Source organism: Malania oleifera, chromosome 12 (genome assembly GCF_029873635.1).
Source record: "Malania oleifera isolate guangnan ecotype guangnan chromosome 12, ASM2987363v1, whole genome shotgun sequence".
NCBI classification, from domain to species: domain Eukaryota; kingdom Viridiplantae; phylum Streptophyta; class Magnoliopsida; order Santalales; family Ximeniaceae; genus Malania; species Malania oleifera.
This window is the reverse complement of record NC_080428.1, coordinates 15,855,662-15,874,511: the sequence shown is the minus strand read 5'-3', so window position 1 is coordinate 15,874,511 and position 18,850 is coordinate 15,855,662. Positions and strand designations below refer to the sequence as shown.

The 18,850-nt window shown below is 39.8% G+C and overlaps 1 protein-coding gene across 1 annotated transcript; it reads left to right on the top strand.

Moving 5' to 3' along the window:
- Window positions 1-528: 528 nt before the first annotated feature.
- LOC131144433 (pentatricopeptide repeat-containing protein At5g66520-like) lies at window positions 529-2,570 on the top strand. Its single transcript, XM_058093079.1, has one exon. It carries the CDS (start codon window positions 623-625, stop codon window positions 2,531-2,533), a length of 1,911 nt encoding a protein of 636 aa, XP_057949062.1. The 5' UTR covers window positions 529-622; the 3' UTR covers window positions 2,534-2,570.
- The last annotated feature ends 16,280 nt before the right edge of the window (window positions 2,571-18,850 follow it).

The window sequence follows — 18,850 nt, the reverse complement described above, 5'->3', positions numbered from 1 at the left end:
AATAAAAGCGTCTTGTTCATGTGAGACCAAGTTATCATCAACCTCGGTTAGTCTAAAAACAAAAATCTTGAAAAAAATTTTATAAGCCACAGAGCATAAACTGATAGGTCGGAATTTATCAAAGTTAGAAGGATTATCCACCTTCAGAATTAAAACAATAAATAAAGAGGATCATTTGATATCGCATTTCTACATTCAATCTTATTTCTGTTAGTAAATTGATTTCAGATCTTTCTTGTTCTTTCCTTTTTCTTTTTTCTTTTTGTTTTATACAGGACCTGCAGCAATGGAGGAAGATTGATTTGGGGAAATTGGTTAATGGTCTTTATCATTTGATATCACCCTCTTATTCAGCTCCAAAGTTTCTCATGGCTGCCCATTCTTCTTTTGATGTTTGGCATAAAAGTCTTGGTCATCTCTATGATTATAAACTATTGTTGCTTTGTGATTTACTTTCTTTTTCTTCTTTTAAATCTACTAATAATTATCCTTATAATATTTATCCCATGGCTAAGCAACATTGCTTACCATTTCCTTCAAGCACGTGGCTTCCTTACAAAAATTTCGTTTTTTTCTTTCCATTCTTCTGAGTTCTGTGGCTGCATATTCTCTTCCTCCGATCATGCGGTTCCCCACCAAGTCGGCAAACCCAAAGCTCATCGTGTCTCTTCTCCAAGAGGCCACCCATCTTCACGACCTCCTCCAAATCCACGCCCTTCTCGTCAAGACCTCTCTCGACTGCAACAATTTCGTCCTCGCCAGCCTCTTCCGCCGCATCTTCTTCTTCTCTGTTTCGCCCGCTCATTTGTGCTACGCTCGCTCCATTTTCGACTTTATCCCCTTCCCTGACGCCTTCCTCTGGAACACCATGATCGGGGCTTACTCGAGTTCCCAATACCCAGAAGAATCGTTGGCTCTTTTCCTCAAAATGCAGGTCCAGAGTGGAGCTTTTGCCGACAGTTTCAGCTTCTCACCAGTTCTTCGGGCATGCGGAAGGCTGAGGGATGCCAGAAACGGTGAAACTGTACATGCCCAGGTTGTGAAATTTGGGTTTTGTTGTGATGTGTTTGTTCAGACTGCTCTGGTTGAAATGTATGCTAAATTGGGTAACGTAGATATCTCACGGAAGGTGTTCGATGAAATGACTGAGAGAGACTTGGTTTTATATAATGTGTTGCTGGCGGAGTACATTCGGGTTGGGGAGATGGAGTTGGCGCGTGATTTGTTTGATAGGATGCCGGAGAGAGACTTGGTTTCTTGGAATACTATGATCCATGGGTGTGCGTCACTAGGTGATAGAACTAGCAAAAGAGGAATAGATTCATGGGCTGTGGAATGTGTGAAAAATGGGAGATCTGTGGAGACCTTGAGGCTGTTTCATGAGATGCAATTAGCAAATGTTGCGCCAGACAAGGTGACCATGGTTAGCATTTTGTCTACGTGTGGAGATGTGGGTGCATTGGGCATGGGCAGGGTGGTTTATGAGTATGTAGAGAGAAATAAGATTGAAATAGATTTGAAGCTTGGGACTTCACTCGTGGACATGTACGCGAAATGTGGAGACATAGATAGTTCACTAAGAGTGTTTAATCAGATGAAGAAGAGAGATGTGTTCGCCTGGAGCGCTCTGATCATAGGACTTGCGAACCACGGATTTGGTGAAGTTGCACTAGATTATTTTTCCAGTATGGTATCTGAAGAAATTAAACCCAATGGTGTTACTTTCATAGGTGTGTTGACTGCGTGCAGTCACATTGGTCTAGTTGACAAGGGGTGGACATACTTTATGTCCATGAGTGATGTGTTTGGTGTTACTCCTGCAATTGAACATTATGGGTGCATGGTTGATATTTTGGGCCGGGCAGGGCAGCTTCAAGAGGCCAAAGAACTCATCAAAAGTATGCCTTTTCCGCCAGATGCTATTGTTTGGAGGGCCCTCCTTGGTGCCTGTAGAATCTACAAGAATGTTGAAATAGCAGAAGTAGCAATAGTGAATCTTCTCGAACTTGAGCCTCATGTGGATGGGAATTATGTGCTCTTGTCAAATGTATACTCCCAAGATAAGCAGTGGGACAATGTCACAAATGTAAGGAGGATGATGAAAACTATTAATATTCAGAAAGTCCCTGGATGTAGTTCAATTGAAATTGATAATGCAGTTCATGAGTTTATTGCTGGTGATAAGTCACATGAACAATCTGTTAAAATCTATCAAATGCTGGCAGAGATGACTAATAGATTGAAAATTTCTGGATACAAACCATTAATAGATTCTGTTTTACAAGATTTTGACTACCAAGAGAAAGAGAATGTATTGGCTCATCACAGTGAGAAGCTGGCAATTGCCTTTGGACTTCTTAGCACAGCTCAAGGATCTCCCATTCGGATTTTTAAGAATCTCCGAGTTTGTGACGACTGTCATTTAGCTATTAAGTTTATTTCAAAAATCTATGATAGGAAGATCATTGTAAGGGACCGGAACCGTTTTCATCATTTTGTTGGAGGTTCATGCTCTTGTAAAGATTACTGGTGAATCAATGAACTAGGAACAAATTTTTGAGGACAAGAAATGTGGTATTGGATCTTGCTCATCTGACTCGGGCTTGCAATTTGCACTTAGGCTTTTCTCTTTTTAATTTTCCAAAGAATTATAAAAATACCACAATATTTTTCAGTTTTTCAAGATTTATATTTAAAAGGTAGGACATAAAGGATTTGTTTAGTTGTGGAAAATAGTTTTCATTTTTCTTTTTTTAAATTTCCAAATATTTACAACAAAAAAAAAAAAAGATACCTTGTTTTTCAATTTTACAAAAATTGTTCAGAAATGCTGAAAACTTTCTTATGCAAATTTAGAAAATTAGAAAATGAGGTAGCATTTTTATAATTATTTAAAAATTGAAAATAAAAAATAAAATTATTTTCCACGAGTGAATAGTGTAAAAAATATTTTATTTTTTTCCCGTCTTTTTATACAAATGTTGCAAAACTGAAAAAAAGTCTTTTTTTTTTTTTTTCATAATTCTTTCACAAACTAAAAAATAGAAAATGAATACACTTTCCTAAAACCTAAAGGTGTCTGTCTAGAAATTCATAACTCATCTTTCTCAACCGTAGGATGCAAACACGTTCAGCCACATACTCCATTTAGCTTTATGCCCATCGCTAGACTCTGTTTTTTTTGCTTTTGTGCGGATTGGTTTTCAATGATGCATTGGCCAATGAGTGAGGTGAGATGAAATGGAATTGCTTCATTTACCTTGCTTGGCCTAAGAAGAAATTGAAACTTATTTAGAAACTGTCATGTAACAACCCGAAAAATAATGATATTTAAATAATAAAAAAAAGGAAAATGAAAATAGGAACAGAAGGAGGCAGCTGGCTTCGATGGAATAATCTTAAGAAATTCTCCAAGCCTTGTTGACGAACATAGAGGTTTTGTCGGCGAGGGTTCTTTAGGACCTCGTTGACGAAGTTCCGTCTTGTTGACGAGAGGATACCGAGAGAGGATTTTTGGAAGCTTGAAATTCGTCGACGAGGGTTGAAGTTCGTCGATGAACTTTCTACATGACTCGTCAACAAGGTGACGTATAAATAGTGTTAAACGTGATTTTTCAGTTCATTTTTTGCGCAGAACCTCTCTCTCTCTCATCCTTCAATTCCCTACCCTTCTCTCTAAGATCTCGGGTCGATTTTCTGTTGGTTTGACGATCTGAAACCACCACAACACTCGTGGGAAAGTTCTCTGCAAGTCTGCCAGAGTGGATCGACGGTGGGGCTGAGTTGGAAACCATCTCAAATCCAAGATAAGGTTTTCTACTCAGTATTTACCTATTTGACAGTTGTAGAGAGTGTAATACGCGTATAAATACTGAACTTTAGTTATGGGGAATGTTGTTTTCAGGGTGTTGAACAAGGAACCCTGCAGGTGCATGAGTGTTTGATTTAGGGGATTTTCAAGAATCAAGTAAGGGGATAAGTTAAGCTAGTATTTTATGAAAAATATGTATATTGTTATAACATTTGATTTTAGGAAAATAAATATATTTATATAAATATGTTTTATATTTGGGAAATACTGATGAAAATGATGGTATGTTAAATATACGAAAAAACCTATTTAGTGTGGCATGAGTAGAAATTGTAATGAAAAACTGTTTTCTGGGAATATATTAATGATACGGATTTTTTATAATGAAATACCGGCATACGGGCTGAGATTTTGATATATTTGTTGGCGTACGGGCCGAACTATGTGTATGATTTGTCAGCGTACAGGCTGAACTATGGATATGATTTGATGGCGTACGGGCCGTGCTATGTATATAATTTGTCAACATATGGGCCGAGCTATGGATGTGATTTGCCAGCGTACGAGCTGAGCTATGGATATGATTTGCCGGCGTACGGGCTGAACTATGGTAAAATGTGAAATACCGGCGTACGAGCCGATGATTTTCATAATATACGTATACATGAAAAATGATATGATTGATTTGATAATTAATGATATGAAATATTCATGTATCACAGTTTCGGTATATGTTATATGATATCAGAACTTGGTTGGCTTGGTCTAGGCTAGCACTTGCACGGTACCATTTCTATGTGCCCATGGTCATCATGATCATGATATTTGTGTTAACGCCGCTGTACGGAGTGATGTGAGATTGGATGGTCGATGTGGTTTTTAAGAAGTGTGTGAGCGCCCTTGGTGTACGAACCATGTCTGGAAGACCTATCAGACTTACACACTGTACTTTTGACTTGGCAGTGGTCAGTCAACCATTGTCAGGTCCCGCCTTCGGGCCACACAACCCAGTCATGTGGGGGGAATACATAACAATAGCCAGCCAACCTTCCAGGGATGTTTGTTTTGGTATTACTATTTATATGAGATGAGATATACTATGTAAATCATTATGTTCTACCATGTTTTGATTATACATGCTTTTCCCAGAAATGATATATATACTGTTCTACTGGTTATGTTTATGATTATATGTATACCACAAAAATGCTCATATTGCTACACACTAGTGTTAGTTTATTTCCTTTACTGAGAGGTGCCTCACCCCGAATTTTATAAATATTTTAGGAGCCTCTGATAGGAGAGCGGGTAAAGCCCCGCTGATCTAGTACTGTTGATCTGCCCTTCCAGAAGGGTAAGTGTTTTGATAGGGTCGGATGTATTTTGTGGGATGACCCTAAGATATCTTTTGGGTTGTGTACTGTGTGTATATAAATACAGTGGATGTAGTAACTCAGGTAATGTGATGGATGATTTTGTATTTATGATATTATGATTACATGTTTCCTGCTACTTAGGCTTCCGTTATGTGATATGATGTATCCTTGGTATCCACGAGACTAGGTGGATTATGATCTGCTGAGTTTTATGATATTGATTCTATTATATTAAAAATTTTTTTGAAATTAAGCAGGTCGTCACAGTTTGGTATCAGAGCCTAGGTTACTAGGTTCTATAGACTTTAGAATGTAGCAAAAACAATACGAGAGTATAGGAAATGATTTAAGGTTGTTCTATAGTCTAGAGGCAGGACTTCCGTGGTAGTTTCTATGTTTTTCTTGAGGTGACGATTTCAAGAAAACCACAGTAAGCTATTGTCGGGTTGTGTTCCTAGAATGTAGGATTGGGGATTAGAAATAAGTTGAAAGTATTGTAATAAGAGGCTTGGTTAAGCTGGTAAATTATAATGATAGGATTACTGAGTTGCAATTGTTATTCTTCAGGATGGATCTAGGAGGAAGTAGTGCCCATGCGAGTGGCAGTGATGGAGCAGGGCCATCAGGTGTAGTTAGGACCGACTGTGACGCGCTATTGCGTAGCGTGGCTCAATAGGTTATGGCTGAGATCGCTAGGAGCTCAAGGGAGCAGGGCGGTCTATCTGTAAGTCATGGGTGCACCATAGAGAAGTTTACAAAGATGAATCCTCCAGCATTCTCAAGTGGAGTTGATCCTATAGCCGTTGAGAACTGGATGCAGGAGACCGAGAAAGTTTCGGTTGTATTGCAATGTATTAAGGAACAGAAGGTCCTCTTCGCTACCTATAGACTGATAGGAGAGGCCGAGAGGTGGTGGACTGCAGTGAGACTGTTGGAGCAGTAGAGGGTGACTTTAATAGCCATGACATGGGACCGGTTTAAAGAATTGTTCTTTGATAGATATTTTCCAGCTACTGTTAGGGAGGTTAAAGTAGAAGAGTTCCTGAGTCTGAAGTAGGGATAGCTATCCGTCCAGCAGTATGCGGTGCGTTTCATCGAGCCTTCTCGTTTTGCCCCGTATATTGTTCCTGATGAAGTGAAGAAGAGGAGGCAGTTTGAGAGAAGCTTGAGGCAGAGTATATTCAAACAGGTGGTGGTGCTGTGGATCCAGGACTTTGCTGAGTTAGTCGACAGGGTAGCCTTGGTAGAGATTAGTGAGCGTCTTGATGCAAAGGAGCAAGGATGGAGGAAGAGATCTGCTTCTACGGGCTACCAGTAGGGTCCTAGACAGAATCAGTGGAGGAGAGGAAACCATGGCAGAGGGCAGAGACAGAAGAATGGAGAATGCGAGGTTCAGGAAGTATAGGGTCCTCCTGTTTGTCAAACTTGTGGTAGGAGACACTGGGGAGAGTGTCAAGCAGGTGGAGTTGTCTGCTACCGTTGTGGTAGACCAGGGCACATGGTGCGAGACTGCCCTACACTACCAAATGCAGTTCCAGCCCCTAGACCATACCGGGGAGGTTATCAGGTGCCACGCGGGGATTAGTAGAGGAATATGGCTCCAACCAGGGTATTTACTCTAACGCCGGGTGAGGCTGAGACGACAGGTGACGTGGTGACAGGTATGGTTATTATGCTTCCTTTTAAAGTTATTGCATTGTTTGATTCAAGAGCTACGCACTCTTTCATGTCTTCAGGGTGTGTTAAATTATGTGGGACTGAAATACAACCATTAGATATTGAATTGTTAGTGTCTACACCGACTGGATCTGTAGTGAGATGTAGTAAGGTACTTTGGGGTTGCTTAGTTAATATTTAAGGGAAAATTCTGTCTACTGATCTGATAGTGCTAGATATGCATGACTTTGATGTGATCTTCAGCATGGATTAGCTAGCAGCTAATTTTTCCAGCATAGATTGCCGAGCATGAGAAGTGATATTCAGACCTCCAGGGAAAGCGAAATTCAGGTTTGTAGGATCGCAGGTACAATCCCCACCTCAGCTAGTTTCAGCTACCCAAGCCAGGAGACTACTATTGAGTGGTTGTTAGGGGTTTATGGCAGTTGTGAAGGAGACGCCAGAGAATGAAATGGAACTTGCTAGCATGCCTGTAGTAAAGGATTTTACAAATGTTTTTCCATATGAGTTACTAGGCTTACCACCCGCTCGTGATGTAGATTTTCCTATTGATCTACTTCCAGGTACAGCGCCTATTTCTAAAGTACATTACCGGATGGCGCCAACAGAGTTGGTAGAATTGAAGAATCAGTTGCAAAATATGTTTGATGAGAGCTTCATACGACCCAGTGTATCACCGTGGGGAGCTCCAGTTCTATTTGTGAGGAAGAAAGATGGGACTATGAGGATGTGTATAGACTATAGAGAGATTAATAAAGGGACAATCAAAAGCAAGTATCTTCTACCCTGTATTGACGATTTGTTTGACCAGCTCCAGGGTACACGGGTGTATTCGAAGATTGACCTCAGATTCGGCTATCATCAAGTGAAAGTGAAAGCAGAAGACGTCTCAAAGACGACCTTCAGGACTAGGTATGGGCATTACGAGTTTCTTGTTATGTTGTTTGGTTTGACGAATGCTCCTGCGGTATTTATGGACTTGATGAACAGAGTCTTCCACCAATACCTAGACCAGTTTGTTGTTATTTTTATTGATGATATACGGGTCTATTCGAGGAGCAATGAGGAGCATGGGACGCACTTGAGGCAGGTTCTGCAGACGCTTAGGGAAAAGAAGTTGTACGCTAAGTTCAATAAATGTGAATTCTGGCTTGAGAAGGTCGTGTTCTTGGGGCATGTTGTGTCTAGAGATGGTATTTCTGTGGATCCTAGTAAGGTTGAGGCCGTAGTGAATTGGGTTAGACCGAAGAATGTCTAGGAGATCAGGAATTTCTTAGGGCTAGCTGGGTATTACCATTGTTTTGTAGAGGAATTCTCAGCGTTATCGGAGCCTTTGACACGACCGATGAGGAAGAATGTCATATTTGAGTGGGACGATAACTGTGAGCAAAGTTTTCAAGAACTGAAGCAAAGATTAGTCACAACACCAGTATTGGTCATCCCGTCAGGGGGTAAAGGGTATGCCATTTACAATGATGCATCCTTGAAGGGACTTGGCTGTGTATTAATGTAGCATGGTAGGGTAGTGGCGTATGCTTCTATACAGTTGAAAGAATATGAAAAGAACTACCCTACCCATGATCTTGAATTGGCTGCAGTTGTACACACACTGAAGATTTAGAGGCATTACCTGTATAGCAAGCGGTGTGAGATCTTTTCCGACCACAAGAGTTTAAAGTACTTTTTCACTCAAAAGGAACTGAATATGAGGCAGAGAAGGTGGTTGGAGCTAATTAAGGATTTCAATTATACCATTAGTTATCCCCAAGGAAAAGCAAACGTGGTAGCTGATGCGTTGAGCGGAAAATCTAGGGAATCGGTGTTGGCGGCTATGGAGATCCAGTATCCGATTATGATGGATCTGGAGAGACTTGACATTAAATTAGTTGAAAGTGGTTCTCAGGCTCACATTGCCGGTTTAGTGGTGCAGCCTACTCTGCAGGAAAGAATTAAAGCTGCTCAGAAAGAAGACACAGAATTAGCAGAGGTGATGGATAGAGTAGAAAATGGTCAGGGGGAGGAATTCAGTATTGTAGATGACGGAGCTTTGCGGTTCCGTTCTAGATTATGCGTTCCTGCCGATACTAAGATTAGGAAGACTATTTTAGAGGAAGCTCGCGGATCTTTGTATACAGTTCATCCCGGTAGTACGAAGATGTATAGGGATCTACAAGAGTCATACTGGTGGAGTGGTATGAAGAGAGAAATCGTAGAGTATGTAGCCTAGTGTCTGATATGCCAACATGTAAAAGTTAAGCACCAGAGGTCGGCAGGGTAGTTGCAGCCATTATTTATCTCGGAGTGGAAGTGGGATCATATATCTATGGACTTCGTGTCAGGAGTGCCGACGGCGTTACATGGCCAGAATGCCATCTGGGTGATTGTTAACCATTTGACTAAGACCGCCCACTTTTTACCTATCAAGATCAGCTACTCCCTTAATCGTTTGGTGGAGATCTACATTCAGGAGATAGTTCGTTCTCATAGGGTGCGATTATTGATTGTATTAGATCGAGACCTGTGTTTTACGTCACGTTTTTGAAGGAGCTTGCAGGAAGCACTAGGGTCTTAGTTATCGTTTAGCACGACATTCCATCCTCAGTCAGATGGGCAGACTGAAAGGACGATTTAGACATTAGAGGATATGCTCCAAGCGTGTGTATTGGATTTTGGGGGTAGTTGGACTCAGTTCATGCCATTGGTAGAATTTGCGTATAATAACAGTTATCAAACCAGTATTGGCATGGCACCGTTTGGGGCTTTATTCGGTAGGAGATGTCGTTCTCCTTTATTTTTGGATGAAGTGGGTGAGCGGCAAGTAGTGGGGCTAGAGCTTGTGCAGCAAGCGCATGATAAAGTTCGGCTTATTAGAGACAAGATCAGTGCAGCTCAGAGCCAACAGAAAAGTTATGCTGATAATTGTTGCAGGAATCTGGAATTTGATGTGGGTAATCATGTGTTTTTGAAGATAGCTCCGTTGAAAGGGGTTATTCGATTTGGGAAGAAGGGTAAACTTAGTCCTAGGTTTATCAGTCCATTTGAGATTCTAGATAAAGTGGGACCGGTAGCCTATAGGTTAGCTTTGCCACCTATGTTGTTCAGGATCCACGACGTATTCCATGTTGTTATATTGAGGAAATACGTCCCAGATCCTTCTCATATCATCAGTTATGGTGAATTAGAGCTCAGTGATTCACTGGTGTGTGAGGAGGTACCAGTACAGATTCTGGATAGGAAAGTGCAGAAGTTACATAACAAGGAGATTCCTCAAGTAAAAGTTCTGTGGAGGAATCATACAGTTGAAGAGGCTTCTTGGGAGTCCGAGGAGTAGATGAAGCAGAAGTACCCACAACTATGTCAAGAAACTTAAGTAGTTAAGTAATATTTCTTTTGCAGGTACATGTAATGGTTTAATTAGTGTAGCATTTTAGTTTTGGGAGAATTTTTATTTTGTGTATGCAATCTCCCAGGACTCGGAATGTAACCACGGTATTTCTCTGCCATAAGTGAGGGTAAGTAATAAAATAAGTAGATCTTTTTTCCTATTAAGGGATGATGAGTTATGTGAATAGTAAATTTCGAGGATGAAATTTTATAAGGAGAGGAGAATGTAACGACCCGAAGAATAATGGTATTTAAATAATAAAAGAAAGGGAAATGGAAACAGGAACAGGAGGAGGCAGCCGACTTCGTCGATGAAGTTGCATTTTGGATGGGATAATCCCAAGAAATTCTCCAGACCTCATTGACGAACATAAAGGTTTCGTCGATGAGGATTCTTTAGGACCTCATCGACGAAGTTCTGTCTCGTCGATGAGAAGATACCGAGAGAGGATTTTTGGAAGCATAAAATTCATCGACGAGGGTTGAAGTTTGTCAATGAACTTTCTACAGGACTAGTCGACGAGGTGACGTGGCTCGTCGATGAATTCCACAGTATAAATAGGGTTAAACGTGATTTTTCAGTTCATTTTCTGCATAGAACCTCTCTCTCTCTCTCTCTCTCTCTCATCCTTCGGTTCCCTACACTTCTCTCTAAGATCTCGGGCCAATTTTCCATTGGTTCGACAATCTAAAGCCACCACAACGCTCCTAGGAAAGTTCTTTGCAAGTCTGCCGAAGCGGATCGACGGTAGGGCTGAGTTGGAAACCATCCCAAATCTAGGGTAAGGTTTTCTACTCAGTATTTGCCTATTTGACAGTTGTAGAAAGTGTAATACGCATAGAAATACTAAACTTTAGTTTTGGGGAATGTTGTTTTCAGGGTGTTGAACAGGGAACCCTGCAGGTGCAAGAGTGTTTGATTTAGGGGCTTTTCAAGAATCAAGTAAGGGGATAAACTAAGCTAGTATTTATGAAAAATATGTATATTGTTATAGAATTTGATTTTAGGAAAATAAATATATTTATATAAATATGCTTTATATTTGGGAAATACTGATGAAAATGATGGTATGTTAAATATACGAAAAAACCTGTTTTGGGTGGCATAAGTAGAAATTGAGATGAAAAACTGTTTTCTAGGAATGTGTTAATGTTACGGATTTTTTTATAATGAAATACCGGCGTACAGGCCGAGATTTTGATATATTTGCTGGCGTACAGGTCGAGCTATGTGTATGATTTGGTAGCGTACGGGCTGAGCTATGGATATGATTTTTTGGCGTACGAGCCATGCTATGTATATGATTTGCCAATGTATGGGCTGAGCTATGGATGTGATTTGCCAGTGTACGGGTTAAGCTATGGATATGATTTGCCGGTCTACCGGCCGAGCTATGGTAAATGTGAAATATCGGCGTACGGGCCGATGATTTTCATGATATACGTATACATGAAAAATGATATGATTGATTTGATAATTAATGATATGAAATATCCATGTACCATAGTTTCAGTATATGTTATATGATATTAGAACCTGATTGACTTGGTCTAGGCTAGCACTTACATGGTACCGTTGCTATGTATCCATGGTTATCATGATCATGATATTTGTGTTAATGCCGCTGTACGGAGTGGTGTGAGATTGGTTGGTCGATATGATTTTTAAGAAGTGTGTGAGCACCCCTGGTGTACGGACCAGTTCTGGTAGACCCATCAGACGTACAGACTGTACTTTTGACTTGGCAGTGGTCGGCCAACCATTCTCAGGTCCTGCCTTCGGGCCACACAACCCAATCATGTGGGGGTAATACATGACAATAGCCAGTTAACCTTCCAGGGATGTTTGTTTTGGTATTACTATTTATATGAGATGAGATATACTATGTAAATCATTATGTTCTACCATGTTTTGATTATATATGCTTTTCCCAGAAATGATATATATACAGTTCTACTGGTTTTGTTTATGATTATATGTATACCACAGAAATGCTCATATTGCCACACACAAGTGTTAGTTTATTTCCCTTACTGTGAGGTGTCTCACCCCGAATTTCATAAATGTTTCAGAAGCCTGATAGGAGAGCGAGTAAAGCCCTGCTGATCTAGTATTATTGATCTGCCATTCCAGAAGGGTAAGTGTTTTGATAGGATCGGATGTATTTTGTGGGATGGCCCTAAGATATCTTTTGGGTTGTTTACTGTGTGTATATAAATATAGTGGATGTAGTAACTCTAGTATTGTGATGGATGATTTTGTATTTATGATATTATGATTGCATGTTTCCTGTTGCTTAGGCTTCCATTATGTGATTTGATGTATCCTTAGTACCCACGGGACCAGGTGGATTATGATCTGCTGAGTTTTATAATATTGATTCTATTATATTTAAAAAAATGTGGAAATTAAGCAGGTCGTCACATGTCATCTTTGATCCCACATCAATTTTTGGTAGTTATATGATTTTTACTTGGATCCCAATGACTAGTGTATTTACAGGCTGTTGTGATAATGGTCGGATCGAATAATGAAGATGCACAGTGGAAATAAAAACAAGTGAATAAAAATACACAATCAGAATGACAACACAAAGATTGAATGTGGTTCGGCAAAGCCTACATCCACGGAAGTAATGACACACAAATTTTTCACTAAGAAATCAAGATGTACACAATACACTTCTCAAAATGATCAACTCTCTACTCATATATGCCCAGAATAATATATATAAAAGTTTCTCTAAGGTTTCCCCCCGTTTGCCCAAGCACCCAACATTCAAAATTCAAAAATTCTGAAAAATTGCTCGCAGCCCAGGCGTCTTTTGTCGACGAACACAGGGCTTCGTTGACGAGACCAAGAAGACACTTCGTCGATGAACACAGGGCTTTCGTTGATGAATATTGTTAGCTTTGGTGTATTCCCAAGGGGGGGGGTGAATTGGAATTTAAAAATTTATTGCCTAGGTTAAACTAATCTAACAGTAGTACATTCACAGCCTAGGGTTTGTCTATGCAGTTACAAATGCACAGATAGGTACAACGTGCGGAAATTAAAATCATGCGCAACATTCACCTATTATAACATACATGTAAGGTAAATATAAAGAAAAAAAATATAAACAAGGCACATGATATGTTATCGGGGTTCGGCCAACTGTGCCTATATCCCCGCCTCTAGCTCGCAAGCCCGAGGATTCCATTAATGGCTCACTTAAAGGGTGGAGTAGCACCTAATACAACTAGGTTAATTACCATGGGCTGACCTCAACCTTAACTTAAAGGGCTGACCTCAACCTTAACTTAAAGGGTTGACCTCAACCTTAACTTAATGGGCTGACATCAACCAAAACGCCTTACCAGGATGGCACACCTAACTTTCCTAACCGGGTCAAATCCAATAAGGGACTATTTCAAAGGGCTAGTCTCCCTCTTTAGGCCCGTGCCTGGAAATACAACAGTATTTGAAATACAAACAATGGTACAGTGATTATGCTTTCAAGTAAAGCAGAAGTGTACCTAGTTATGCGCAAGTAATACTTAATTAATCAAATGCATATCAACAATGTAGGTGAATGTAAGCTTGGTGATGTGTATTTTTATGCAAGTTACACTCAATAAGATATGATTGCTAATATGTTCAAGAGTGTTCTAATCAAGCTATTTCTTTGAAACAGTAAATATCCAATCTCAATAATAAACCATGGTTTCAAAGATGTTACAAATATTCAAAACAACTCAAAATATTTTCTTCAATGTAATATGCTCAAGAGTTGATTGAAAGAATAATATAGCTTGTTAAAAATATTTTGCACAATAAAATCAAGCTATAGGTATCTTTACAATGACAATGCAAAGATCCTTAAGCTACTAGGTTTTTCCCAACACAAGATTTATTAAATGAAATTTGTGGGAAAACCTTACTTAACTCCCCAAAATCAATATCAATCAACCAAGTAAAGCAATGGGAGTATGAGCAATACTAAGCAATAAATAAACACTCACAAAGTAAGATTTCTCAAGGGAATGGAGGTGTTTGAGTGTTATGGGGTTGGAATGAACAAATAAGGTTTAGGAAATTTGAGAGAGTCTTTGGCTAATCCTATTTGCTAATCACCACTAATTTTTGCAAATTAACCCCTATTTATAGACAAGGTTAAAAATATAACCGTTTGGGATGTGTTGGGAATTATTAGAAAAGATTCAAAATGTTTAAACATCATTAACCCCACGTAACCCAATTTTACTATAGTTAAATAATTTTTAACTTGTCGCGGTTCGGTCGCTCGAACAGACATAGTAATAAAATTAATTTAAATGAGTTTGGTCACCCGTGTCTTGGTTCGGCAACCCGAATCAAAGTCAGTAGCATTTGTTTGAAGGTTCGGGTGCCTGGTCCTAGGTTCGGTTAACCGAACTAACAAGTTCGGCCACCCGAGGCCTTTTTGACCACGAAGGTTTGGGTGTCTGGGTTGGTGAAAAGCACTCTGACATGGGTTCGGTCGCCCGAAAGAGATACGTTCATTATTGGTTCAGTCGCCCGAAACCTGGTCAAACTGCTGACCTTTCAACAGTTCGGGCGCCCGAGGAGTTTTGAACTCCTAGGGTTTGGTCACCTGACCTCTCACATATTTGCCTATTATGTTCAATTTAATTTCAATTTGATCCCTGATTAAAAAAGTGATTATGGGGACTTTCTTACATGCAAGTGCTAGGACCTAGAGTCCCTTTAAGTATGCCCAAAAACCTGGTGTCGGTCGACTGAAGGTCGATTGAAGGCTGCCCTAAAGTGATTCGGTCTCTATGGTCAATCTATGGCATTTCTGAGCTTATAGAAACCTACATGCATGACATGTAGATATTATTACAGACCATATCCTAATTACTATTACATACCCAAATAATATAAATTACAACAAGAAGATAGTCTTCAGGGTCTTTAGTCTTCAAGCTTTCACGTGCCATCAATTGATCAAGCTAATATGAACCTGCACACAAACTTGACAGACATTAAATACCAGAATATTTGTCATAATCAAAACAGGGTATGACCTATCAGGTCAACAAATATAGCTCCTCGTCGACAAGTCTGCTATGCTGCATCCTTCATGTTTTTCTTTCTTTATTCTTTTTTTAAAGTATAAGAGCCACAAATAACAATCTCCACCTACGCCCATTAGGAGAGTCCTAAAAATATGATTAGCTCCACCTTGAACTTGAAAAAAAATTAGGTTTGGGCTTGTCTCTCTTCAATCACTTGGAGACATGAAGCAAGTCCAAACAATGCTTGAACTTCTCTGAAGTAACTGATTTGGTTAGAATATCTGCTGCATTATCAGATGTATGAACTTTTTCTAACACAAGTTCACCCGAAGAAATCAATTCTCGAACCCTATGAAATCTCACATCAATATGCTTGGTTATAGCATAATATACTTGATTCTTCGCCAAGTAAATAGCATTTTGACTATCATAATGCAGCACCACTTCATTTTGCTGTATTCCCAGCTCTCTGACTAAACCAATAAGCCATAAGGCTTCCTTTGTAGTTTCGGTAACTGCCATATATTTCGCCTCAGTCGTGGATAATGCAACCAGAGACTATACCATGGATCTCCAACATATCGATCCTCCTACAAAGGTAAACACATATCTCGTTGTAGAATTTCTGTCATCCATATCTCTAGCATAATCTACATCAACAAACCCCATAATTGTAGGACAACTCTGTTGCTTGCCGAACATGATGCCATATCCCGATGTACACCACAAGTATCTAAATATCCATTTAACAGCTTCCCAATGTTGCGTTCCTGGATTAGAGAGAAACTTGCTCACCACGGTGCGGTAAATCTGGCCTTGTACATACCATGACATACATTAAACTCCCCACTGCACTAGCATAGGGGACCTTTGGCATGTCTTGAATTTCCTCATTCGAACTTGGGCAATCTACCGTAGACAACTTAAAGTGATTCGCTAAATGTGTACTCATTGGTCTTGCATCAATCATGCTAAACTTTTCCAACACCTTTTGCACATAACCGTCCTGAGATAATCATAATCTCCCTACAGTCCTGTCACGGCGAATCTCCATTCCAAGTATTTTCTTGGTTGAACCAAGATCCTTCATGTCAAATTCCTTATGCAACAGATCCTTTAACTGATTTACCTCAGTTAAATCTTTTGTAGCTATCAACATGTCATCAACGTACAATAACAAGAAAATAAGAGAACCATCCTTAAGTTTATTCATATAAACGTAGCAATCATACTCACACCATTTATAGCCAATCTTGATCATGTAGAAATCAAAACGTTTATACCATTGCCTTAGAGATTGTTTTAGCCCATAAAGAGACTTCTTTAACTTGCAAAAAAAATTTTCTTTTCATGATTCAATAAATCCCTCAGGATGTACCATGTAGATTTGTTCCTCCAAGTCACCGTGAAGAAACGCCGTCCTCACATCCATTTGTTCCAAATGAAGATCGTAATGAGCTACCAACCCCAACACAATTCTAATAGAAGTATGTCGTACCACTGGAGAAAATATCTCATCATAATCTATTCCCTTCTTCTATGAGTATCCTTTTTCCACCAACTGTACCTTGAATTTTTCTCCTTCCTTTTCTGAAATTGTTTCCTTCTTCCTATACACCCATTTGCACCCTATCGGTCTCTTTCCATTAGGAAGCTCCACCAAGTCCCAAGTTTTGTTTTTATGTAAAGATTTCATCTCCTCAATCATTGCTTCCATCCACCTATCTCTCTCCTGGCTGTGTACTGCCTCTTGAAAGGTAGTTGGATCTTTGCAACAAGTAAGAAAAGCATAAGATACTAATTCATCAAAACCATACCTTGATGGAGCCCTGATAGTGCATCTGGATCTCCGTATAGGAATATCGTCGACTTGCTAATTTTCCGAGCTACAGCTCCCTGCAACCATGGGACCATGATCATTTTCGTTGCCCTGGGCTTCCAACTCCACCTGCACACTATGTTCATCATTACCTCCGCTTTCTGGCTCCTGTTTCTGATCATCAAACTCTTGAGTGCGCTTCACTATAGCCTTCTCATCAAAGACTACATCTCTACTGATCACCACCTTGTTTGCCACTAGGTCCCACAGCTTATACTGCTTCACACCCTCTGGATACCCCAAGAAGATGCAACGACAAGACTTTAGATCAAGCTTAGACCTCTCTTTACTAGACACGTGGACATAGGCTAGACACCCGAATACCTTCAATCCGGAATAGTCTACTGCATTTCCCGTCCGAACCTCTTCCACCACTTTACCTGCTAGTGATGCCCTTGGTGATCGGTTTACTAGAAAACAAGTCATACTAACTGCCTCGGCCAAGAAATTCTTTAGTAGCCTTGCATTCAATCTGAGACACCAAGCCCTATCAGCAAGAGTTCGGTTCATCCGTTCTGCCACACCATTTTCCTGAGGTGTTCGGCGAACTGTAAAATTTCTCTTAATGCCTTGCTCCACAAAAAAATTCCATAAACCGAGAATCAGCGTACTCAGTCCCATTATTCAACCTTAAGTATTTGATTCTTCTCCCTGTCGGGTTTTCCACTTTAGCCTTCCAAATCTTAAACTTGGCAAACGTACTAGATTAGTGACGCATGAAGTAAACCCAAACCTTTCGTGAGTAATCATAAATGAAACTCACGTAATACACATGTCCACCCTTTGATGCAACTCTAACTGGGCCCCAAACATCTGAATGTACATAGTTAAGAATTCCTTTCGTCTTATGAGTAGCTGAACTGAATTTTGCTTTATTCTGTTTTCCAAGAACACAAAATCTACAAAATTCCAACTGACATGATTTCAAACCCTTCAACAAATTTCTTTTGTGTAGTTCTTTCATGCCATGTTCTCCTATATGCCCAAGATGCATATGCCACAAGATAGTCTCATCTGATTCAGCATCCACAGCTGCAATTCCACCTACAACAGTAGTTCCCTGCAACATGTAGATATTTCCATCCAGTTTCTGCCCTTTCATTATAGTCAAATTACCTTTTAACACCTTTAAGACTCCACCTTTAGACTTGTAATTGAAGCCATTACAATCCAAAGTGCCAAGTGATTGATATCAGGCCCTTTCTCAACTCAGGTATATGTCTTACATTACACAATGTTCTTACAGCACCATCAAACATTTTTATCTTTACATTTCCTATGCCAAAGATCTTACAAGAAGCATCATTACCCATAAGAACTGATGCAAAGTTTACTAACCTCTAAGTGCTGAACCACTCCTTGTTTGGAGTCATGTATAAGAACATGTCGAGTCAAGTATCCAAGAGTTCATTAGAATATCTGACTCCGATGAAACTGATAGAACATCACCATCTACTGAATCCTCTTCTTGAACAACATTCACAGATTTTGAAATCTCTTCATGCTTATTAGCATTTCTGTTCTTCTAATCTAGACACTTTGGTTTCACATGCCCCTTTTTACCGCATTTATAACACAGGATTTCCTTCTTCTTCTTGGATTGATTTCGGGATTTCTGATTAGACCCATTCTTAAACTTTCCTTTGCCTCGCTCATTACTACCTTTTATCACAAGTCCGT